At 43.1% G+C, this 23,281-nt stretch overlaps 1 protein-coding gene across 1 annotated transcript in view; it reads right to left on the minus strand.

Annotated features, from left to right (window-relative positions):
* Positions 1 to 23,281, minus strand: part of necab2 (N-terminal EF-hand calcium binding protein 2) — a 116,856-nt gene that overhangs the window by 46,640 nt on the left and 46,935 nt on the right. Inside the window, exons 6-7 of the mRNA XM_041938583.1 lie at positions 10,595 to 10,731; positions 10,011 to 10,135 (exon numbers count right to left, since the gene is read on the minus strand). Of these exons, the coding sequence (XP_041794517.1) occupies positions 10,011 to 10,135; positions 10,595 to 10,731 (262 nt within the window). The remainder of the gene's footprint in view (positions 1 to 10,010; positions 10,136 to 10,594; positions 10,732 to 23,281) is intronic.

A 23,281-nucleotide genomic window follows, 5' to 3' on the forward strand; every position in this document is an offset into this window, starting at 1 on the left:
GAGGCAGATGTATTCAGAATTGGGTTGACTCTTAGGATACTGAAGCTCTTGTTTTGGTGAAACTCAGAAACTTTGTACATATTGAAAATTGTTTTTCTGTCAGATGACGGACAAATTATTTCTTTTTAAGAGCCACAGAATTATATATAATATGCACTTTGAACAGAGCTTTGAACGTTCACTTTCAATGAGCAGCAGACCAAATAAAAAGCAGGCAAAATTGAGATGAAATAAGCCAAAATGGAGTCGGCTTTTGCTTTAGTGCAGCCTCTCTTCATTAATTAGGCTTCTCCACTGGTTTACCACAGAGGGTTTCTAATCAGAAAAAAATACCTACTTTACTTCATACTAAGGTTGAAAGCAAAAGCAAAAGCAACAAATGTGTTTTTTCATTAGGGATTTATTAGGATGCATTTGGTATGTTGCTACATTTGAAAGTGTTTAAATAAAAACAGAATAGCTTCACTCCAGATGAGCGTGTATGTTAAGTTTCACTGCGTCGCTGTATTGCTCATCTCATGCAGCATTCACTGGAGGCTACTTCATTAGAAGGCACTTTGGTTGTGACACTGTCAGTATCATAGGTCATCTCTTGCTCATATCATCTCTATCAACACATTTGCATCTGGCTCAGGGTCACATCCCATAGAGCGACTCCTTTAAGGAAATGCTGCTCAATTAAAAAGCAAATATCTCTTGAGCAGAAAGGACTCCCAGCGTGAAGGTAGAAAGCAGCCGACTCTGAGCCTCGTGTAAATGAAATATTCAGTCCAGTGTTCTGCTTTCTCTGCGTTCATGTTCCTGCGTTCCTGTGTATTTCTACCAGTGTGAGCAGGCGGTATCAGGGCGGTACAAAGTGTCATGCAAAAATAAAAGCCTCTTTTGTCACAGCGTAGTGTGTATCATGGATGAGGATGTATTTTTAGAGACATAGGATAAACTGCCCTTTGGCAGCATGCTGTCAGAGTCAAGGCTGTTTGAGAACAAAGAGCCATCACTGCCATGCCCCATCCAGTGTGACAGCATTGTCAGCCTCTGTGTGTGTGTGTGTGTGTGATCCCTCTGAAACAAAAAGCTTTATAGAAACCAAGGTAACCGTTAGAAACGCTCCCCTCACTTAACGACATCACTGGGGCCATAAATCACAAAATCCTGCCAAGGCAAAGCGACTCTTGTAAACCTAATTGGTGTTTTATGTTCAAGTGTGTGATAAAACAGGTCAAATGACACTCAACCGGCCTCAGTGTCCATGATGTGTGTGTGTTTTAACAGGGAGAATTACAGCAGGTCACTTTACGTGTCACTTTATGTGACCTGTTGTAGGAAACGCAGCAGGTCACATAAAGACACGCGGTGGGTTTCGGTGTCATGGATTTAATGTAGTGTGAGGGCCACAAGTCGAACACTTTGTTTATGAAAGCGCAGAAGATCAATTTCTGCTCCACTGATCATTCACTGAATCAATAACGGCTTTGACAGCAACTCCATAGCACTCAGTCAGATGTAACCGCTGAGACACCAGCTGCATTTTCGCATTCAGAAATGTCCAATTTTTGGACGTTTTGGGGTTGAAGGTATGTTCATGTGCTGATAGAATTCTCACATGAATGAATCATCACCAGATTAAAAATGAGACATCCTTGTAAATGCAGATGTATTCCAGAACGAACGAAGAAGGCGCAGCATACTCACAGCGATAAATCATGTATATAAATCATGCACGCTGTCCACGGGAACTCTGATATCTATTTGAGAATCACATGCTTTCACAAACTATGTTGTCAGAAAGTCACTGGTTAGAAATTTCCAAAAAAATCTCAAGTTTTTACTGTTCAAGTTTGTAAATCATGGTTTGATTCAGTGATGACGAAGCAAAACTGTAGCGCTGTGAAATAAATGTGCTACAGTGTGTTCACGTGTCCTTATTCTTACTCTGTTAGGTGAGAAACTGCAGATTCATCCATTAAGCACTCACAATAAAAGACAAAATAAATGGGGGGGCGCTAGTGAGCACCAAATGGAGTAGACGTATTTCTCCTGAGCTCCTCTCTACCGTTTGATTATTTCGGTCATTAATGTAATATTTGTCAGTACAGTCGACGATTTTTCATTGTAATTGCCTTTTGAAAGATTCGAGATGCCAAAACCACCAAAACCTCCCAAGCCAGATCGTGGAAGACCGCTAGATAAGGATCAGGAGGGGGCTGAAGCACTAGCCGAGCTAACCGAGCACGAGGCATCTCCAGACCCAGTCAATGATGCTGCTGAACCAGCAAATATCCTTTTGGCCATACAAAATATGAGTAAGAAAATGACTGATCGATTTGATAATTTAGAGGCGACTTTGACATCCACCCAGGCGTCTCTGCTGAGTCTGGGGACCCGTGTTAAAGAAGTTGAAGATGCTACCTCTAGCTTTGATAGCCGCCTCTCTAATCTTGAACAGACATGTACTAAAATGGGTGCGGAAAATGAAGCACTCCGCTCTAAAGTGATTGACCTAGAGGCTCGCTCAAGGCGACAAAATATCAAAATTATCGGTTTAGCCGAGAAGATCGAGAATGGACGTCCGACAGAGTTTTTGACAGAGTTTTTGCCTGAGCTGTTGGGTGCCAGCAATTTTTCCAAGCCAATTGTGGTGGACCGAGCACACCGTCTGGGGAGGCTGCCCTCTGATGGGAATGATCGACCGCGCATCATGATTGCCCGGATTCATCACTACCAAATAAAAGAAAAGATTCTGCAACTGGCTCGTCGACAGTCTCCACTGAACTACAGAGGCAAAGCGATTCACATCTTTCCCGACTTTCCAGCGGAGATTATGAAGCAAAGGCAAGCGTTTGAGGAGGTTCGAAAGAAGCTCAAGGATGCGGGCGCAAGGATTGGCTTCATCTACCCGGCGCGGCTCCGGGTCACCGTGAACGAGTCGGAGGAGGTATTTTCTTCGCCACAAACAGCAATGGCCTTTGCTGAGTCCCTATTGTGAATACAACTTGCCCATTGGCGGACATGCATTGACTGGTATGTGAAGTTTACCATTTGCGAAAGCCTGGACATTTTCATGACCGTTACTTGTCATCTTGGTCTATTTCGGAGAGGGAGCTCCAGCGGACTTGTGTTAGCACAGTTACCTTAAGTTAGCACTTCTTATGGTCCGGCTGCCTCCATGTGAGTTTGTGGGGATCGTGCTCTCACTTTGTTTGGGAAAGTGGGACGGGGGGAGGGGGGTATTTCTAAGGTTCTGTTTGAAACGTTTCATGTTATGTCTTTTTTATTGCTTTGCTGAGGAGTCATGTACACAATTTGTCATTACTTTGATTACTGATGCATCCTAGCATTTCTCCGCGAGGTGGTGGCATTACATTTGCCAGCTGGAATGTCCGTGGTTTGGGCCATGTTCTTAAGCGAGCAAAAGTTTTCTCCCATTTGAAATCACTGTCTGCTGATATTTCATTCTTGCAGGAAACGCATATCAGGCCCTCTAGTGCTAAATTGTTGAGGTGCAGCTGGGTGAATCAGATATTTCAGTCTACGTTTTCTAGTAAAGCCCGGGGTGTGGCGATTTTGATCCGTAAGACTATCCCATTCAGACACGTCTCCACTGTGTGTGACCCAAATGGTAGATACATCTTGGTAACAGGTCACATATATTAATTTCATGTTACACTTTTGAATGTGTATGGTCCAAATTTTGATGACCCTGATTTTTTCAGCAAATTATTTAATTTGATCCCTAGTGTTTCTGATACACATCTGATTGTAGGTGGTGATTTTAACTGTGTGCTTGATAATTTTTTGGACAGGTCGGCTCATACGACTCAGTTACCTTCAGCTGCTTCAAAAGTTTTGCATAGTCTGACATCCTCCATGAATCTAGTGGATGTATGGAGGCTTCAACACCCCACAAACAGGGATTACTCATTCTTTTCACAGAGACACACATCTTACTCAAGAATAGATTATTTTTTGTTAGACTCCAATCTGATATCGAATGTAATAGCCTCCAAATATCATAATATTTTAATTTCTGATCACGCCCCTGTTTTATTGGTTCTTGACCTTAGCCATAAGCACCAACCATTCAGATGGCGGTTTCATCCCTCACTGCTCTCTGATTCTTCATTTGATGACTTTATTTTTTCTAAAATTTCAGAGTTTATGGAAACTAATGACAACGCTGAAGTTACAGATTCTACTTTGTGGGAAACTTTTAAGGCTGTAATCAGGGGACACATAATTTCTTTTGAAACCTCAATGAAAAGAGGAAAACAAAAAAGGCTTTTGGAGATTGAGAAGGAATTAACAGAACTAGAAACCATTTATAAATCAACTACTGATTCTTCCAGTTTGCAAAACATTCTTAAGCTGAAGTATGAATATAACAGCATCTTATCTGACCAAGTAGGCGATCAGCTGTTGAAATTAAGACAAAAACATTTTGAATTTGGAGAAAAGCCCCAGAAATTACTTGCCAGACAGCTGAGAGGTCTGCATGCCAATAGGGCCATACATCAAATCAGATCAAAGACGGGGGAGATGATCACTGATCCTAAGGGTATAAATGAGCGATTTAGGGAATATTATCAACAATTATATACATCAAAAGCTAAGGGCAACATCTCTGACTGGATGGCTCATTTAGAAATTCCAAAATTGAGTAATATAGCTAAGGAGGCGATTGATGCCGACATTACCATTCAGGAGGTTATAGATGCTATAAAATCATTCCCAAATGGTAAGAGTGCTGGCCCAGACGGCTATGGTATAGAGCTGTATAAGAAATATTCTGCACAGTTTGCCCCCTTCTTGCTGAGAATGTTTAATCACTCATTTGAAACCCAGACATTTCCAGATTCTCTATATGAGGCCAATATTTCACTGATATTAAAAGAGGGCAGGGATGAAACAGATCCTTCATCTTATCGTCCCATTGCCTTGTTGAACACAGATTTGAAGATTTTTACTAAATTGCTAGCAAATAGGTTAAATAAGTACATTGCCACCATTATTCATGCTGATCAGACTGGATTTATTCCAGGTAGATTTTCTTTTTTTAATGTAAGAAGGTTAATGAACATACTGTATCATAAATACGAAAAGGGCCAGGAAGTAGCTACACTCTGTTTAGACGCAGAAAAAGCATTTGATCAAGTGGAGTGGCAGTATATGTGCACAATCTCCCGTTCAAAATTACAGATAAATTGAAGTATCTAGGAGTAGTTCTACCAAAAGATCCTAAATTGATTTTCAAATTGAATTTCCTTGTCAAGCTAGAAAAGCTGAAGGAGGATATAGATAGGTGGCGCACCCTTCCCATCTCTATGATAGGTCGAGTCAACGCTATCAAAATGGTCACATTGCCGAGATTCTTATATCTTTTTCAAAATCTCCCCATTTTTTTAACAAAGTCTTTTTTCAAAACTTTAGAATCTATAATCATTCCTTTTATTTGGAATTTCAAAGCTCATAGAATATCAAAAACTCACTTATATAAATCCAGAGAGGGGGGAGGACTAGGTTTACCATGTTTTTTGCACTACTATTGGGCTGCAAATTTAAGGGCATTGGTCTATTGGCAGGATGATTATACAATGGAGGTCTCAAAAGACACTCCTGCTTGGGTTGCAATTGAAAAGAAAAGTGTCATTAATAGCTCTCTTCCAGCTCTCCTTTTTTCAGCTCCTGGTCTGCCTGCAAACACAAAACCGCATAACAAAATTATCCTGAACAGCCTGAAAATTTGGCAGCAAATTAGGAAGAACTGTAGATTTCCAAACACCATCATGCATGCCCCAGTTCACCGTAACCATGACTTTCTTCCATCTCTCTCTGATGCAGCTTTTGGCATTTGGAGGCAAAAAGGCATTGTCACTATAAAAGATCTATATATTAATAAACAGTTTATGACCTTCTCCCAACTAAAAGAAAAGTTTTCTATTCCATCAACACATTTCTTTAGGTATTTACAAATTAGGAATTATGTCCGTCAGAATATATCTAACTTCGAACATATCCCTGAAGAAAACAAATGTCATACACTTTTGCTGGGCCGACCTGATGCCAAAAACCTGGTTTCTGATTTTGTTAAGATAATGTCTGAACAGGTTAATTTTGACACAGAATCTATTAAAACAGCTTGGGAGGAGGAACTGGGAATACAGATTGATGATATTGTTTGGGGGGAGGGCCTCAGCAGAATCAGATCATGCTCTGTTAATGTTAGACACCAGCTAATCCAATTTAAGGTATTACACAGGCTTCACTATTCAAAAACTAAGTTACACAGAATTTATCCTTCCATCTCTCCTTTATGTGATCGATGTAATTCTGCTGAGGGCTCTCTTGCCCATCTGTTTTGGACTTGTCCAAACCTGTATAATTTTTGGAGTGAAATATTCAAATGGTTTTCTGAAATGTATAATAGTGAATTTAAGCCCGATCCCAACATTGCACTGTTTGGATATTCTCTGTCCCTGTTGACTCAAAGCCACTCTGTGCAAAATACTCTCATGTATGGAGTGATAATTGCTAAGAGATTGATCTTAAGGATGTGGAAATCAGAAACTGTGCCCACTTTTAAGGATTGGCTGACAGAACTGACAGGTGTGCTACACCTAGAGAGACTCAGATATGGCTTGCTAAATAGACTGAAGGCATTTTATAAGATTTGGCAGCCTTTTCTAGATCATCTTGCGCAACACGATGGAGACTGACCAGCACTCAAGCCTAATGTGCCACTCACCTTGATTGTATACATCCATGCAGGGACTTGTAGTAGTGATGCACAACAATACTGTTATAGTAATTTACATGTACACCCAGCTTTGTCCTTGTTGTTTTTGTTTGTTTTCTTGTTTTGTTTATATGAATGGTGTGATTTCCTTTTTGCAAAACTGAATAAATATATAAGTGAAAAAAAAAAAAAAAAAAAAAAGACAAAATAAATGTTTGCATTTCTTTCACTACATACTGAACACTATGGACACATGCTTATTATTAACAATAGACCAAACAGCGAAGACCACATAAAATGAAACTGGAGGACTAGATCCAAACATTGAATATCTTTGGCAAATAAATAAGAAATGAAGCAAACTGAATAACATCTTCTTTTTTTTTCACTGTAGTAACAGGATCGAGGCAGTAGCAGAGCTAGAAAATAGTCAAATCACTTCATATCTGTTGTTGCTGAAGCTGGAGCGACTCAGCCACATTGTTTCTTTGAACAGACCACTGCAGTTGAATTGGCATAATTACAAACTGATGCACTGATACGGCTGGATGAATGCTTCTGCCCCTAATGCAGAGAACAAGCAACCATGACATTATGTGAGGCATTAAGAGAACGTGTTTCCTGCATTGAAAAGGTCACTGTTCCACACCACGAAAATCTGAGGGTCACTGAACACACCAACAAGGCCAGTTTCCCAACACTTCCTGCAATCAGCTGCAACACCGCTCAAGAATAATGAAACGACAGAATGAGAACTGTGATGGACGACCTGTATGCAACATGTCGAGTCTCTTTAAGTGTATGCTCACAGAGTACTGATATGAATGGAAACCAATAGCTGCCTCTCTACATGCTTGATGGGAAAAAAAACAATTACATGTTTTTTTAAATTGAGAAATATATGAAGAAAAAAATTTAACAATTGCAATATTATTGAGTCTAGTCATCAAAATAGATCTGTAAAAATGCTTCATAGCCCTTTTAAAGGTCCCCTGTGGAGTTTTTGACCACTAGTAGCACTATAGAGCTCCGTATTTACGAGTTGATCCCCATTTTGTTTGTATTCTGAATGAACAGGAGGGCCAACATGCACTCATGTGAGCACATGGACGGCATCATTTACATTCTGCTGTCGGTTTCACACTTTTTTTTTTGATTGGCCGTCAGCAGTGTGAAACGCAGCGGTGCCCCAACAAAGGCAGTGAAGATATAAGATAAGATACACACAGTGTGTTTGGTGAGGAACACAAGCTTGTTGTGTGCAAGAAAACTCCACGGAGCAAACATAAGTTTAATGAGGTATCAACAACAAGACATGCAACAGTTCATCTGTACTGCTGTCTAAAGGTGAGACATGGTTTCTACAATGATCTCTACTGCATGCAGTTGTTCTAAAGCAGGGGTGCGCAAAGTTTTTTCTTTGGAGGGCCGAAACTGAAATGTAATGGCGGGATGTGGGCCAAAGCAAACACATATTGTATTACATAGTTAAGATGCAAAGTGGTACTAAGTTTCCTTAATTAACTGACTTCCAGTGCAAAGTGTGACTCTGCCTGCTGAGCTCAGATTATGACAAAAACAGCCTCATTATATACAGGTCATCTGTGCAAGCAGGTGAACATAAAATCATAAAAAAAAGCAAGAAATTCAACTTGGAGAGAGGTGGGGTGGTTGAACAAACACTGCTGCTTGTGTCCTGTATGAAACTGAAAGTTAACACTGATTTATCTAAGTTACATAACGTCCTTAAGTCACACACATAACAGCAATGTAGTTATTTTAATCATCTTTTCCTAAACATGTTCAAGTACTTTTGCTGCTTAATCTAACCAAGGAGTTCTGGTGCCTAACCCTGAGCAACCGGTGACTGTTTCACGACGTTGACACCGTGAGGACGGAGGTCTGGTATGATGACAGTCCGCCGAAGCAGCCTGGCGCTGGTGCAGTGATATATATCACCTTTGGAGTCATTGGCAATTGACATATTCAGTCATTTATGTATGAGGGTGTGTTGGAAAAATAATGAATAATAAGGGATTCTACATATTTAAAGAGCATTTTCACCTCACAATTTTCACTTGAAACCGGGCCAAATCGAACCTTTGGGTAAACCTGTTGTAACCATCTGTTGGCCAGTGCTATACAAATGGGAGCTGTAGAACAGATGCATTATCTTTGACATCTGTTTACCACAGCGTGTCAGGATTCTTCAGGCTGCCTTTAAGTTGTTCCACTTACTTGGGAACCACGGACAAAATGAGCCTGAACCACCTTGAACTGACACTTGTCAGTAACAACATCTGAGGAGTGACTGATTATGTTTCCCTCCGCCCTTCGAGGCTCTCCTCAACTCGGCTGTATTTCTTTGTTTGACACTTCCTCTGCGAAGTTTGTGCTGCGATGAAGCGATGCCATATCTCAACGACTTCTGAAGTGTCATTTCTTCAGCGAGCAATTTGTTCGAGTGGGTACAAAGTGTCAAGGCGAGCGCGCGCAGCGGCGTTAACTACCAGCTGGTGGAGGAAGAACGAGAGAGAGGACGACCGTAACAGAGACAGAGAGAGAGAGACAGAGAGAGGATAATGAGGGTCCTGCACATCCTCAAAGAGACTCACCAGCCTCAATCAATTTGTGTCTCTTTTAGCTGCTGTAACATGCACACACACACACACACACACACACACACACACACACACACACACACACACTCCATTAAAACGTCAGAATCTGAGTGCGTGCTCAAGTGCTGACTGGCCTCATGTACACACTCACAGGTTTGACTTGAACACTTCTACAGATGTATTAACTGACTCCCGCCTCCTTCTCGTTCCATTTCTTGTCCCCTCGTCCTCCTCGCTCCTCCTTCTTCCTCCCCCCTTTCCTTTCACTTCTCTAAACCCCTGCCCCCTCATTGTTCCGCCTGTTTATCTGTGTTACCCTCCACTGTAGGAAGGCAGCTTCAGGCCTGTGCAGGTGGCTGATTGAGGTGTTTTATAATGGAGAATAAATCACGTATGGATGAGAGAGTGTGTTTGTGTGCATTTTGTGAACAGATGAAAAACTGCAGCGTGGCAGTCGGAGTTTGATTTCTGCTCACCCAGAGTGATGTCCCCTCGCTGAAGGCTGTCGATATGAGGCCAATCATACAAGCGCATGACGGATGACCTCCAACCATGAATTCAGAGGAGTTGCTGCAGTTTGTGTGTGTGTGTGTGTGTGTGTGTGTGTGTGTGTGTGTGTGTGTGTGTGTATACGTGTGTGTTTTTATTTTTGTCACCTGAAGCAGTGTTGAGGGTCCTGACAGCCTCCTTGGCACTGACTCTGTTGTTCGGGGGATAGTCAGGGACGGTGTTTTCGTTGCGCCGCTCTGACATCCGTGGGCTCACCTTGGCAGGTAGATGACTAAAAAGCAGGAAGAGCGAGAAGGAGAGAGAAGGGGAGGGGGAAAAAAAGCAGTATATGATGAAAAATGAAAATATCGTGGGATTGTGGAGGGGCGAAGGAAAGAGAAAGCAAGAAAAGAAAGAGCAAAAAATCCAACCTTCTGAAATAATTTGGATGTTTGAAGGGAGGATCCACAGGGGATGAAGAAGAGGAATAACATCGTGATGGAGGGTGATGAAAGTGGGATAAACAAGATAAGAACCCCTGTGTGTGTGTGTGTAAGTGTGTGTGTGAGCGACAGACATTTTAACCAGAAAAGATTTGTGCTTGAAACACTGCCTAGTTACCATTAGGACTGCTGACAAGCTGAGTTTTACACTTAATGCCATGATGCACGTGTGCGGTCATGAACACACACACACACATTCCCAATTTCACACATAAGTGTCTGGCACACTGGTACCCTCACTGGCTCACCCTGATTGGCTGTGCTGCTCATCGATGGCGTCCACGGCACTCTCCACAGAGCTGAGGAGAGACTGAATCTGATTGGCTGATTCCTTCAGTAGGAAACGGGTCACAAACTGCTCCACGTTGGTTCCTCTCTCATAAACCTGGGGAAACAAAAGGAGAAAAAAAGGATGATTGTCAAACCTCAATTGAAACCAAAGGAGTCATTCTGTCAAACGTTTTAAAACCAAAATGTCCACAACTTATTTTCAATAAAAAATGGTGGAAGTAAAGTTTCTTTTCCTTCATCACGTCCTTCACACATCACAGCTCAGCCTCCCTGTTTCTCACTCTGCTCCCTTCACTCCTCTGAAGAGATGTTCCAGCATAAATCTTTACCTTCCTTCCCTCCTTGACGGTTGAAGGGATTCTAAAGGTGGACAGGTAGCGTGCGGAGAGGGCAAAATAACAAGTAAAAATAGACCAGTAACTTTCACTCTCTCTGCTGCAATCTTCCCCCTCTCCTATCCCCCACTCTCTCCTCCATCTCTTCCTCCAAGTCTCCCCCGATCCACTGTCAGGACTTTGGGCTGAAAGTTTGTTTCAGACGCCTTAAAATCCTTTTAGTCTGAGTATAAAACCCAGCCCGTGGGGAATGAAAAGTGCTGTTTTGTGGTTTAACTGTGTTCTGTTGAGGCCAGACTGAAATGTTATCCACCTTCTGCTAATAAACACGGCAACATTACGGCAAAAAAAAGGCCTGGAAATCAATAAAGTCTTCCATTGTCAGCATCAGTCACTACTCTAAACAGCACCGATTCATGTAGACCAACTCAAACAACATTCAGCTCAACGCGCATTGATCCATAGGTAATCGATCATTTTCAGGGACCTGTTTTAAATGGCCACAGCACCTGCACTGAAGCCTTGAGGCGAAATCTATCCAGACACAGAATTTACATTGCATGTGCACATTTGAGCTGAGCGAGACTTTCTCAGAGAGATGAACGGAAAAAGAGACGACGTCCTGACAACAGCATCAACGAGTCCCTGAACTGCACTTCTGACAGCGCGAACACGGCGAACTGTCAGAGGAGCTGGCTGCTTCAGATAAGACCGGAGCTGCTGCTTTAACTGTAATGACCTTATCACTGCCACCTTTTAATTATTTAGGGATTTGACTGTTCGCTAAAAACACCTCCGCCCAACAGGGACTGTCCAATCACAGCTTAGCAACCATGCCTAGGCACAGCGGGCCTGTCAAGCTTTGGATTTAATGTTGGAACTGCGTGCATGAGGCTGCACAAAGCACACAGCCATCAGGCCAATGACTTTGAGACTGCTAAATATTTCCCATTTGACGATTACAAGAAACTAAACCGGCAACTTTCATGTGCTGCTCAGACATGTTTGAGGCTAAAAAACGCAGAATAACACATGGAAGGCCACAATGGACTACATGTGTACTCCAGAGAGCCGAGTCAGTCGGTCATGTCAGCCTTACTGTCAAAAGTCACAGCGCAGTGATTCAGAAAGACAATTAAGGGTCCTGTGCAGTCAGCCATTCTCTGCTGCGCTCTAATCAAAGACAAACGCTCCCACGAGACACAGAATCGCACAGGCCGTATTGACTTCCATTATCACAGTCAATGGCTTTTACTCAAGTACACACACACGCGTCGACACACAAACATGCATACTCCATCATTCAAACACACACACACACACACACGTTTAAAGGAGCATCCTCACAGCCTCGAGCGTGGAACGGTCCGGTCGGCATGTTCTCACTTTCAACAGCATCCACTCAGCGCGCAACACACACACATAGCTGCAATACAACAAGCATCACTGTGATTACAGAATTTAGGCTCGTGGTACCATTTTTATTTGCCATTTTACCCAAGAGGCACTGATGACTCACTAATGACCGCCATGCTGAGATTCAATTACAAAAGTGGGATCCACGTCTGACTAAACAGAAGTGACAGAGAGGAATTTTGTCAGTTTTCTTGCAGAGATTATGAGTGCATTATGAGTCCATTAAGGCCACTTAGTCATTAAATAAGAAAATGCTGATAGAATCTTCACAGAGCATGCCATTCATTTGGCACATGCTGATGTGTGTTCTCTACATGGTTAAACAGGTTAAGCACAAACATTTATTTGAAACAACACAATAAAACAAACTAATAAAGTTGAAAAATTCCCTTAAGTGGAATTCGAGATGTTCCTTACAGCTTATATCAGGAGGATTCAACTCCTCCAATGAGACAGGAAAGCTTTGACGGGAATAAAACATGGCGGATAAATTGCTGTGTTTTTTTATGGCCAAAGTAACACCCCTGGCACTAATATCCAACTGCACACACACAACACTAGCTGCATTAAAGTCAATGTGTTGTGACCTGTGAGTAATGATGTATTTGTTATATTTTGCACAGACTGCATCCCATCTTCAGCTGGCTGGATAAACACAACACCCCGCACTGATTTAGATGTTGATGTCACTTTTTTTAAGTAAAAGGAGGGATGCGTGTCATGTATTTGTATATGTCTGAATATACACTTCAAAAATTTGCTGATGGGCCCTCATTTACCATCTTTTCCTAACACTCTCTGTGCAATGTGTCCAGTTTTTTTCTGGGCCGCAGCTGTTGTGACCGCATCATAATTCAATGAAAGACATTTATGAGCAGGAAATATACAGGATGATAAAGACCTGCCGCAAGACAGGGTGTCAAGATCAGGTACTAAAGTAGGACCCAAAAGCTTATCAGTTGATACTGTACTTTCAATAAATTAGCACAAACCAGTCACATTAAGCCTGGAGCCCTTTTTAGGGCTGTTCAGGCTCTGAGTGAGTCCAGCGTCAGCAGAACATCCAAACCGCAGAGGACTAATTCAAACACACTGTATTTATTTGTGCTTTCTGTGAACTTGTAAATTCTATTTTAAAAATGCGCTCCACAGTTCACCCCGCCGTGCTCTCCACTCACTTTCCTCCTCTCTCTCCTTCCTGCATGTGTCCATCACACCCTCTCTCCCTCTGCCGAATGTGTCCCATGGGCAGGACTGCAAAACCTGGGATAGAACAGCTGTGATATATAATTCACACAGATCACTGACCCGGGAGGAGATACACCGTCTCTCGCCGCTGGCTCCCCGAACACAGCCTGGTGATTAGCTACAGAGTGTATCATTGTTAGCATCTGTGAGTGTGTGTGTGTGTGTGTGTGTGTCTATCTGCTCTGATCTGTGTGTGCCTGTGGATGTGAGTTTCAAGGCAGGAGGAATGAGTGTGTGTGTGTGTGCGTGTGTGTGTGTGTGTGCGTGCGCCTGGTTTTGTGTGATGATTGATGACCGAGCTCTCCAGAAGTTATCACACCTACAAGGTTAAATATTGTCATTTTACACACATCACAGAGGCTTTATTTGAAATAGCTCACACAGGCGACACACATGGAGCTGCAGTAAAGTATGAGGGTTTTTTTTATTACAAAGTGGAGGTGACATGACTTTTATGAGACCTGAAAATTTTCATTTGGTAGGAGTAATTGACCGAGCCAGCAGGGTCACTAAGCCTGTGAATGAGAGCAGTGTGTGTGTGTGTGTGTATTTGTTTCAGATCGTATGTACTCTTTCCCGTCTTCTTAAGGTTAACAACAAATCTCCTCATTACCATCCACCTACGCATCTGCACACATGTATAGCACAGCCTCCCCCTGCAGGACGCACACACACTCACACACACACACACACACACACACACACACACACACACACATTCCCTTTGTGATAAGATGGCTGTGGCTGATTACAGGGGGCTGTAGAAGGTGGTAATCAGTGATTACAGAGGTTGGTCCAGTTAGGGGAAATTATTCCATCTTCAGCGTCTCAGATGGAGATACAGCAGCTCTGTGGAGGGGCGGAGGTGACAAAGACGTAGGCCTCCAGCTCGACTGTCATGATTGGTGTGACGTAGTGTTCAGAATATTCCAGTGACTTAGACTGATGAATTTCACAGACAAATCTCTTGTGGACGGGAACACTGTCGGCAAAACGCATTCAAACCGACCACATAACATTTATACTGGCATCTTATCAGGAAGCACAAGCTTCAACACACGATGTTAGTGTATGACACGACAAAAATAAAACGATGAAAGAATCTGTGTATTGTACAGTATGTCTAATATGTTAGTGGCACTAGAATGAATTTAGAATATATTTCGATCAATGTGAAGTCATTAACTCTGAAACGCCTTGCCATGACAACGTAGATGACAACTGGAGTACTGTCTGAGTAGAAAATCAAAGCAAGAGGCTTCTATTTCACTCACTCACATCCCGTAAATAACCAGCTTTCAGCGTGTACTGGTAAGTATTGAACAAGCCGCTTTTAAGGGCAATCCTGGATATAATCACGCACACAGCATCATTGTTACTATTTTTAAGCTCTGCCCAGTGTCAGGCCATTTGTCTGCAGCCATATTCAGCGTTCCTCCTGTTCTACTTAATAAAGCCACTGCAGGGAATCTCATTGACTTTATTCCCTGTGAAAAACGGGGAGGGCAGAGGTCAACACAAGAGCCTCCGCACACAATAGCATCCAGCAATCTGTAATGACGGGGTAGTGCATAATGAGACAGTGAGTGGATCTCTCCTTCTTGTACAACCCCCAAGGTTGTACACATAATTGTGATTACACAGTTGTTTAGTCCAAATAATGTCACAATAGCCTCCCCCAGTGTGCCACTCAGCTCAACTCAGCTGTATTTATTTAGCACCTTTTATACAAACATGCAGCCCAAAGTGCCCCACACAGCAAAACTGAAACAACACAGACGAAAAAATAAATAAAACAACAATAAATAACATTTTGCAAGACAAAAAATTACAACAATAAATACAATAATAAAGTGCTGGAGCCTGAGGCATTGTGAGAAAAGAAAAGGGTGTTGCATGCTTACCATCACTCAGACAGACGGCTGGGAGAGGGCGTCTAAGTGTTAGTATTGATCCACTGATAATTCTCTATATCCTTCAGCTTAGCCTGAAGGAGCTTGATCAGTCTCACAGGAGGGAAATCAAGTCACCTCAAGCAGCTCTCAGAGAGCGAGAGAGAGAAACAGAGAGAGAGAGCAGCCTTTTCTTTGCACCACATTTAGGTCAGAAAATACAAAAACTTGAGCCCTAGACAATGGTACCATGCATCTAAAAATGTAAACATCTGCATGCAAATGCATGAAAAGCCTCGAGATGTGCCAGATCCCAGCTCTGTCGCAGATCTGGGGTAATACTACTTCCTGCCCCGTTCAAAATACATGCTGAAAAAACATCAGTTAACTAAACCCAGCCATTCTCAGCACAGTCGTAGATAGATAGATAGATAGATAGATAGATAGATAGATAGATAGATAGATAGATAGATAGATAGATACTTTATTTATCTCCAAGGAGAAATTTGCAGACACTGTGGGCAACATCCACCAGTAGAAGTCCACTCGTATTTAGAAAATCACAGCAGGCCCATGTGGGATTATGCTCTTGTTGAGACAATGAAGACTACTCTGTCTGTTCAGGCCATTTATTAAAAGAGGAAGAGCAGTTCTATTAACAGCATGGGACGTCATAACAGTCAGTATAAAACAGCAGCAGAAACCCTGAGCTATCCTGAGCTCAAACTCTCATCCAAACCACCTGCCTTTACATTACACCACACACCTCTTACTCTAAGTTCAAATCATGTAACACAAGGAGCATTTACATTTCACTCTTTCTCATCTCAACTTTCTTTCCACAAATAACATCTTCACCGTCTGTCATATGAACTGAAACCTTTCAGTGTGTTTACACTATTTCACTCAGTCTGAGAGCTTAAGTGGTTGTTGTTACAGGAGAATCCGCTTCACGTAGGCGCTCGTCTTGGTTTTCAGCCTGAGGCTCTGGTGCAGACAGGCACTAGATGATGATTTCTTCAGGTAAATCAGTGGGATTATGGTGTATGGATGTCATAGTCTCCCGGTGGTTTCACCTGATTTCTGGGTCTCACGTTGAAACATTTGTCCACCGCTTCCCTTGTGGCAGGTTGTTTGCAGGTCTGGGAGAACTGGCTCAAACATCTTTGGATAGGTGGGTAATGTAGTGCAAAGGTGATGTCCCATAACTTACTCAGGATTACTGGTTACAAACTCCTTCATCTCATAACTAGAGAATTGTCATGTAAGTCCCGGTTTGAGTGGGGAGCACGGTAGTGTGCCAGCAGTTGTTTTTCCTGCAAATGATTTGGTAACCATGGTGTCAGCACCGCAGAGCAGCGATTTCCTCTGATCAATCAGGAAGTGAGAGGGGCGTTGATCTTAATTGTATCCTGCTGTGTATGTTGGCCTTTCCTCATTAAAAAGTAACTGAAAAGTGGTGACCTGTGTGTCTACCGGTCCTCATTATTGCTCATAAGAGAGAGAAGATGAATAAACTGACACCAACACAGCCCTGTGTGAAAACAGCACAGGGGGATGTGTTGGTGGGGGCATGTCATTGAAGGTACATGTGAGATGATGAAATACCATCCAGGAAGTCCAGTTTGAGTAACAGTTGAATGTGTTTAAAACTGTCAGACGCTACACTGCAGCAACTCTTTGCCAGATTTCAAGCATAGAGCTCATGGTTCGTTTGCAAAAAGTCAGCGTGAGCATGAACCGGAGCAGAACTAAAAGCCAACAAAGTTTTTTTTTTTTCCTTAGTCGGGACTAAATGAACCACACTGCAGGTGTGAAAGTAACCACAGAGTGTGGAACAGACACAGCTGTAATACAGAGCTTTCCTCCCTTTGGTGTAAAGCTCCCGCAGCTCAGGAGTCACAAAGGACAGAAAGGCCCCCACGTTCCTTCCTGCCACTCCTCCACCACAGGACAGACCGAGAGAGGAGGAGAGGAGAGAGTACACAGCTTGTCGTTTCCAGCATGTTGAGCAGTTCGTGGACTTTCTTTCAACTGGTCTTCAAACAGCTTCAGGCAGTACAACGCCTCCATCTCAGCCTACCAAGGTGCACTCTCTAGAGGCTTCCTGAACGGCCTATTTTTAGAATTTTTATTACTTTCCATTGGTTGGATCTTCTTTGCCATGGCAACCAATAAAAGTTGTTTATGTTGCAGAATGTCGTCTGCCGTAAGACGTGTTGGCTTTTAGTGCCGGTGTTTCTTTCATTTCACAGCTCAAGAGGCATCAGCTATCATTTCACAAGTCTCTGCAGAGCCGGCATTGTCTCCCCGCAGTAGGTCTCCATCTGCGAGGATAACAGAGGGATAACAGAGGTTTGATGTGTCGGGAAGCACAAGCGTAGCTCCCCGACTGGCTCGCTACCTCTGAAACCCCCACAACCCTAACTCATCTTCACACATCATCCAATTAAAATGGTATCCTAGCAACCCCAGTCAATATGTCTTTAAGCAACACCATTTCAGCAGAATGCAGGAAACGGTAGCCGAGCAGCAGACCTTTTACAGTGAGAAACACCGACTCTCAATCTCTGCCCCCGTCCGCTTCCACTGTGCCATCTCAGCTTCCTCATGAGACGAAGACATCACAGCTGCAACACTCACTGACCTGGAGCACAACCACGTACACTGCCTGTGAGAGTGTGTGTCTGGGTGTGTGGCTGAACACTAATGGGGGACTTGTATGACTGACCACCCGCTGCTCCTACTCTGGAGACTTCTACAGTGCCAGTCCATTAGCAGGACACTAAACTTAGCATGGACAGACACACTCACACAGACACACACACACACACACACACACACACACACACACACACACACATACACACACACAAAGCACTACCAGCATCTATTCTATGCTTTTGTGGCCATTTTTCTGTAGCTGTAGCAACTCTACAGCAATGATCTTCAACAATCTTCTCTCTAAGATTTGAATACAGTACTATACTGTAAGTGCAAGATAGTGGAGAAATACAACAAATAACACAAAATAATGAAGAAACTGCCAGCAGATGGTTGTAAAGAGAAAGTGCACTGAGAGTGATAACTGTGATGCAAACATTATTGATCAGATGCAGCATTAAATGAAGACCTAAGCTAAAAGGTGGAAAGTGGAACATACAGTGTATCTGTGCAGCACTGGTCCATCCTGCATTTCATGCTGACTGTTATCACCCATTTTCTTTGTGTGTTTATTTGGAACCATTATTTATTTATTTTTTTGCATTAAAGCACAAAACCTAATGCACAAGGTCTATCTGGTATTCGAAAGTCACTGATTCAGTTCTGCCGACTATTATACTGTTGTTTTAATTGTGCCAAGCCATGCCAAGTTGTTAGCACATTCACTTCCAGCTACAGTGAGCTGTTGGATGTAGAGCGGCTTTGCCTTGTTTCGCTATTCTGTAGAAAATCATCTGCATTGTCTAGGCAAGGCTTTAATGGTCGTGTTTGTGCCTAAATTTGGCACGAGTGGGAAAAAAAAGTCTGAAATGGTTGTATGAAAAGAGAGACTGTAAATGAAAGCCAAAATCCCTTACTCACACCGACTCACAGTGCTTTTGTCAAGGTCTGAAATCAAGGAAACATTGTTTCAAAAGTTTTAATTAGTTAATGCTATCAATTTTCTGCAAACAAAAATGTGAGATATTGGAATAACTTGAGAGTTAGAAAATTACAAATATGCATAATTTAATACATTCTAGCAGTCTGGACTGAACACAGCAACAAAAAGAAAAAGCAGTACCAAATCTTTGCTGTGCTGGAGAGAGTGGACTGGTGGAAGTGCTTGTTGGAAGTGTAGAAGTGGTTATCAGCAGGCAGCGCGCCTGAGTTTGCTGCTCAACAGAAGGCGAGCTACCAGGCATGAGAAACATACAGACTCCTCAGATATCCTGCCAGCTTCATCGGCCCTCAGAGAGAGACAAGAATGGCGGCAGGCGAGGAGGATTATGGAGGTCGAAGGCGGGGAGACACAGCAGGAGGGAGAGAAGGTAGACGAGGAAAGAGAGATAAGAAGCAGAGGAAGGGAAAGCTGGAAGAGAGCTGCAGAGGGGATGTTGACAAAGGAGGTCAGGAGAGAGGGAGGGCGATGTACTGTACATTGTGTTAAGCTTTCTGTTTCATTTGTGCGTTTCACTTTCTCACTCCCTCAACTCCATATGAAATCCCTCAGTGGAGTTCCTCTGCTCTCCTTTCACCCGATTACCCATCCACCTATCTCTGCTTCTCTCACTCACACACACACATACACACACTCTGACTCACCCTTTCTCACTCCCACACCCATCAGCATTATTCATGCTTTGGGTGTAACCTCATCAGTCAACACACACCCAGCTGACAACACAACACACCCTCTGCCTGTTCTCTTTCTCTCTCACTCTCACACGCGCACACAAATTATTCATGTCCACATCATTAACAGTTGTGGGAGAGGATGCAGTCAGTCACACATTTGGTGGATTCGTCGCTCACGTGTCCACCTCGGCTCTGAACGGAGGGACACCTTGACAGAGTGAAGAGGACAGACAGGTACACATGCACCCATTTACAAATCTCTGACAGTAACTCGCTGGCTGCTCCTCTGCTGCGTTGTTGCTCCAACTTTGAGATGGAAATAATGTACCTGCAACGCTAATGTAGAGTAGATAGAGAGGAGGGAGGGGTTGCACTATGATGCAGGCTGATTCCACTGATGGAGATCTGATATGAGAAAGTCTGCAGGTTAAAAATCAAACTACCTAATCCAAAAAGTATTCAAGCCTTTGCAGCTATGAATATGCTATGGTGAATCAGTTTCGGGTAGGCTTGTCTGTTATTGTTCATATATGTCACTCTGCTGTAGAGTGTCATCTGTCAGATGTGTCTGAGCTTTATTGGAACAAGTCTATAAAAACAGATGTAGAGAGTTGAGGGAATGTCTTGAGCTGACATGAGAGGATCTGCAGGCAGCAGAGATGACCAAAGCGCAACATCTGTGCTGGGGAAATGGGGCATCTGGAGACATGTGGGATGATGACATTTGGACTTACACAGAGACAGAGTAGGCCTTAGCAGCTTCAGTGTGTGGTGTACAGTGCCTACATGCCTTCCATATGTTTAGGAGAAAAAACACATATGAACAGCAGTCGTGTGAGCAGATGGGAGAGACGCAAGAGAGCAAGTGTGAAGATGAGGAGGAAGAGCAGCCAACAGGCCAATTCGATGCAAGACCATTTACCCCCAATATCTCAGTCAAGTCGTGGTGGAAATAAAAAAAATTCCAGAGTGTCATCTTCAATCGTCTTTAAAAGCCAGGTGTGCCTGTATGTGGCGTGCTGCTATTTACAAGGCGGATTCAGCAAGTTGGGGAAGCAAATGGTTTGCTTCCGAGGAAACGGATCTGCTCGCGCACGAAGTAAAGGCAACAGTAAAAAGAGACCGTCTACAAGAGCAGCAGCAATCCTCCAAGCTCCCTGAGGTGAACCAGGCGTGGGAGGATCTTACTGTCTGAATAATGTGGCCTTTAAATAGCAGGAAAATACTGTGCCACTGACTTAAGACCAGGTTTCTGTTGGTTATTGGCGCAGTTGTGTTCTGCTGCCTCAAGATAGCAATGCGCCAACAGTGTGCCTGACCACACCTCGTTTTAAGACCAACACTGTGTGTGCACAGATACGTTTGCTATATAAAGTGGGCACTGCGTTGGTCAGAAACTAGCAGTGACAGTTTGACGGTGATGATGTACAACAGGGCCATAAAACTCTGCAGCCATGCCAGAGGCTCTGAGAGATGGTTTTGAGCTAGAAGCTAGCATCAGTATGCTCTGCCAGCTCACCTGGCACAAGGTGTACCACATATCAGGCCTGAGTCCTTCCTGCAGCAGCACGGGTTCGAATGGCTCAAATGCTACTCTCTTGTCACCAGTGAAACATTTGTACATCCTGTATACAGCTCTGGAAAAAATTAAGAGACCACTGAATTTTTTTCTTCCAACACAAGCACAGCTCATTCTACATAATGAGGTACTGATTAGGTGATCACCTGAACCAAATATTATTTCCCAAAGAAAAGTATAAAAACCACTGCTGTGATCATCACTATCCTCTTGCAGTAGGACCAGCTGAAGGGCAAAAACAGTGCTAGTCAAAAGTAATTGGAATTAAAAAATAACTATTGACCATGCCAAAAGAGAAAAAGAAGGGTTCAATTCTGTCTTTACTGGCAGAGGGATACAGTGAGCGTCAGGTTGCTTCCATCCTTAAAATTTCTAAGGCGGTGGTTCATAAGAACAAGGTCAAGCAGCAGACACTGGGGACAACAAAGCTACAGACCGGCAGAGGGTGAAAACGACGCTCCACTGACCGGGATGACCGTCAACTCATTCAAATGTCACTCAGTAACTGTAGGATGACATCAAGTGACCTATAAAAAAATGGCAAATGGCAGCTGGGGTGAAGTGCATGGCGAGAACGGTTCAAAACAGGCTCCTGGGGGCAGGGGTCAAATCGTGTAAAGCTAGGAAAAAGCCCTTCATCAATGAGAAGCAAAGAAGAGTCAGGCTGAGGTTTGCAGAAGACCATCGGGATGGGACCATAGAGGACTGGAGTGAGGTCATCTTCTCTGACGAGTCCAATTTCCAGCTTTGCCCAACACCTGGTTGTGTAATGGTTAGATGGAGACCTGGAGAGGCCTACAAGACACAGGGTCTCGCACCCACTTTGAAATTTGGTGGAGGACGGGTGATGATCTGGAGGTGCTTCAGGTGGCTGGAATCAGGCAGATTCGTCTTTGCGAAGGAGGCATGAATCAAGTCACGTACAAGGTTATCCTGGAAGAAAACTTGCTTCCTTCTGCTCTGACAAAGTTCCCCAACTCTAAGGATTGATTTTTCTAGCAGGACAATGCTCCATGCCACACATCTAGGTCAATCAAGGCGTGGATGAAGGACCACCAGATCAAGACCCCTCATGGCCAGTCCAATCCCCAGACCTGAACCCCACTGAAAACCTCTGGAATGTGATTAAGAGGAAGATGGATGGTCACAAGCCATCAAACAAAGCTGAGCTGCTTGAATTTTTGTGCCAGGAGTGTCATAAAGTCACCCAACAGCAATGTGAAGGACTGATGGAGAGCATGCAGAGACGCATGAAGGCTGTGGGGTTATTCCACCAAATATTGATTTCTGAGTCTTCCAAAGTTTAAACATAAGTATTGTGTTGTTTAAAAATGAGTATGAACTTGTTTTCTTTGCAGTATTTGAGGTCTGAAAACACTGCGTCTTTTTTGTTGTGTTGACCATTTGTCATTTTCTGCAAATAAATGCTCTAAATGACAACATTTTTATTTGGAATTAGGGAGAAAAATGTTCTTTTTGCTCAAATACATATCTATAAATAGCAAAATCAGAGAAACTGAACTCCTGGTACCAATTGACGACCTTTACACACACACAAGCCTCATGAACACACACTCAGGAGTGCACACTGCTGCCTGTGCACTGCAGTAAAATCACCTGGGGACACTCAGTAATTTAGAATCATTAAACCTGCTGCTTATGTTATTTATAAAGCGCCCTCACATTCTGGAGCATATTATCCAACATATTATGGTGAAGACATGCAAGAAGTCCTCTGAAATATTTCACCTGAGCTAACTGAACTTCAAAAATACAAACAAATACATGGAGATGATTTTACTGCCCAGTGTTTCTTCTTCCCAGAAATTTGCA

Source organism: Chelmon rostratus, chromosome 6 (assembly GCF_017976325.1).
Source record: "Chelmon rostratus isolate fCheRos1 chromosome 6, fCheRos1.pri, whole genome shotgun sequence".
NCBI lineage: Eukaryota > Metazoa > Chordata > Actinopteri > Chaetodontiformes > Chaetodontidae > Chelmon > Chelmon rostratus.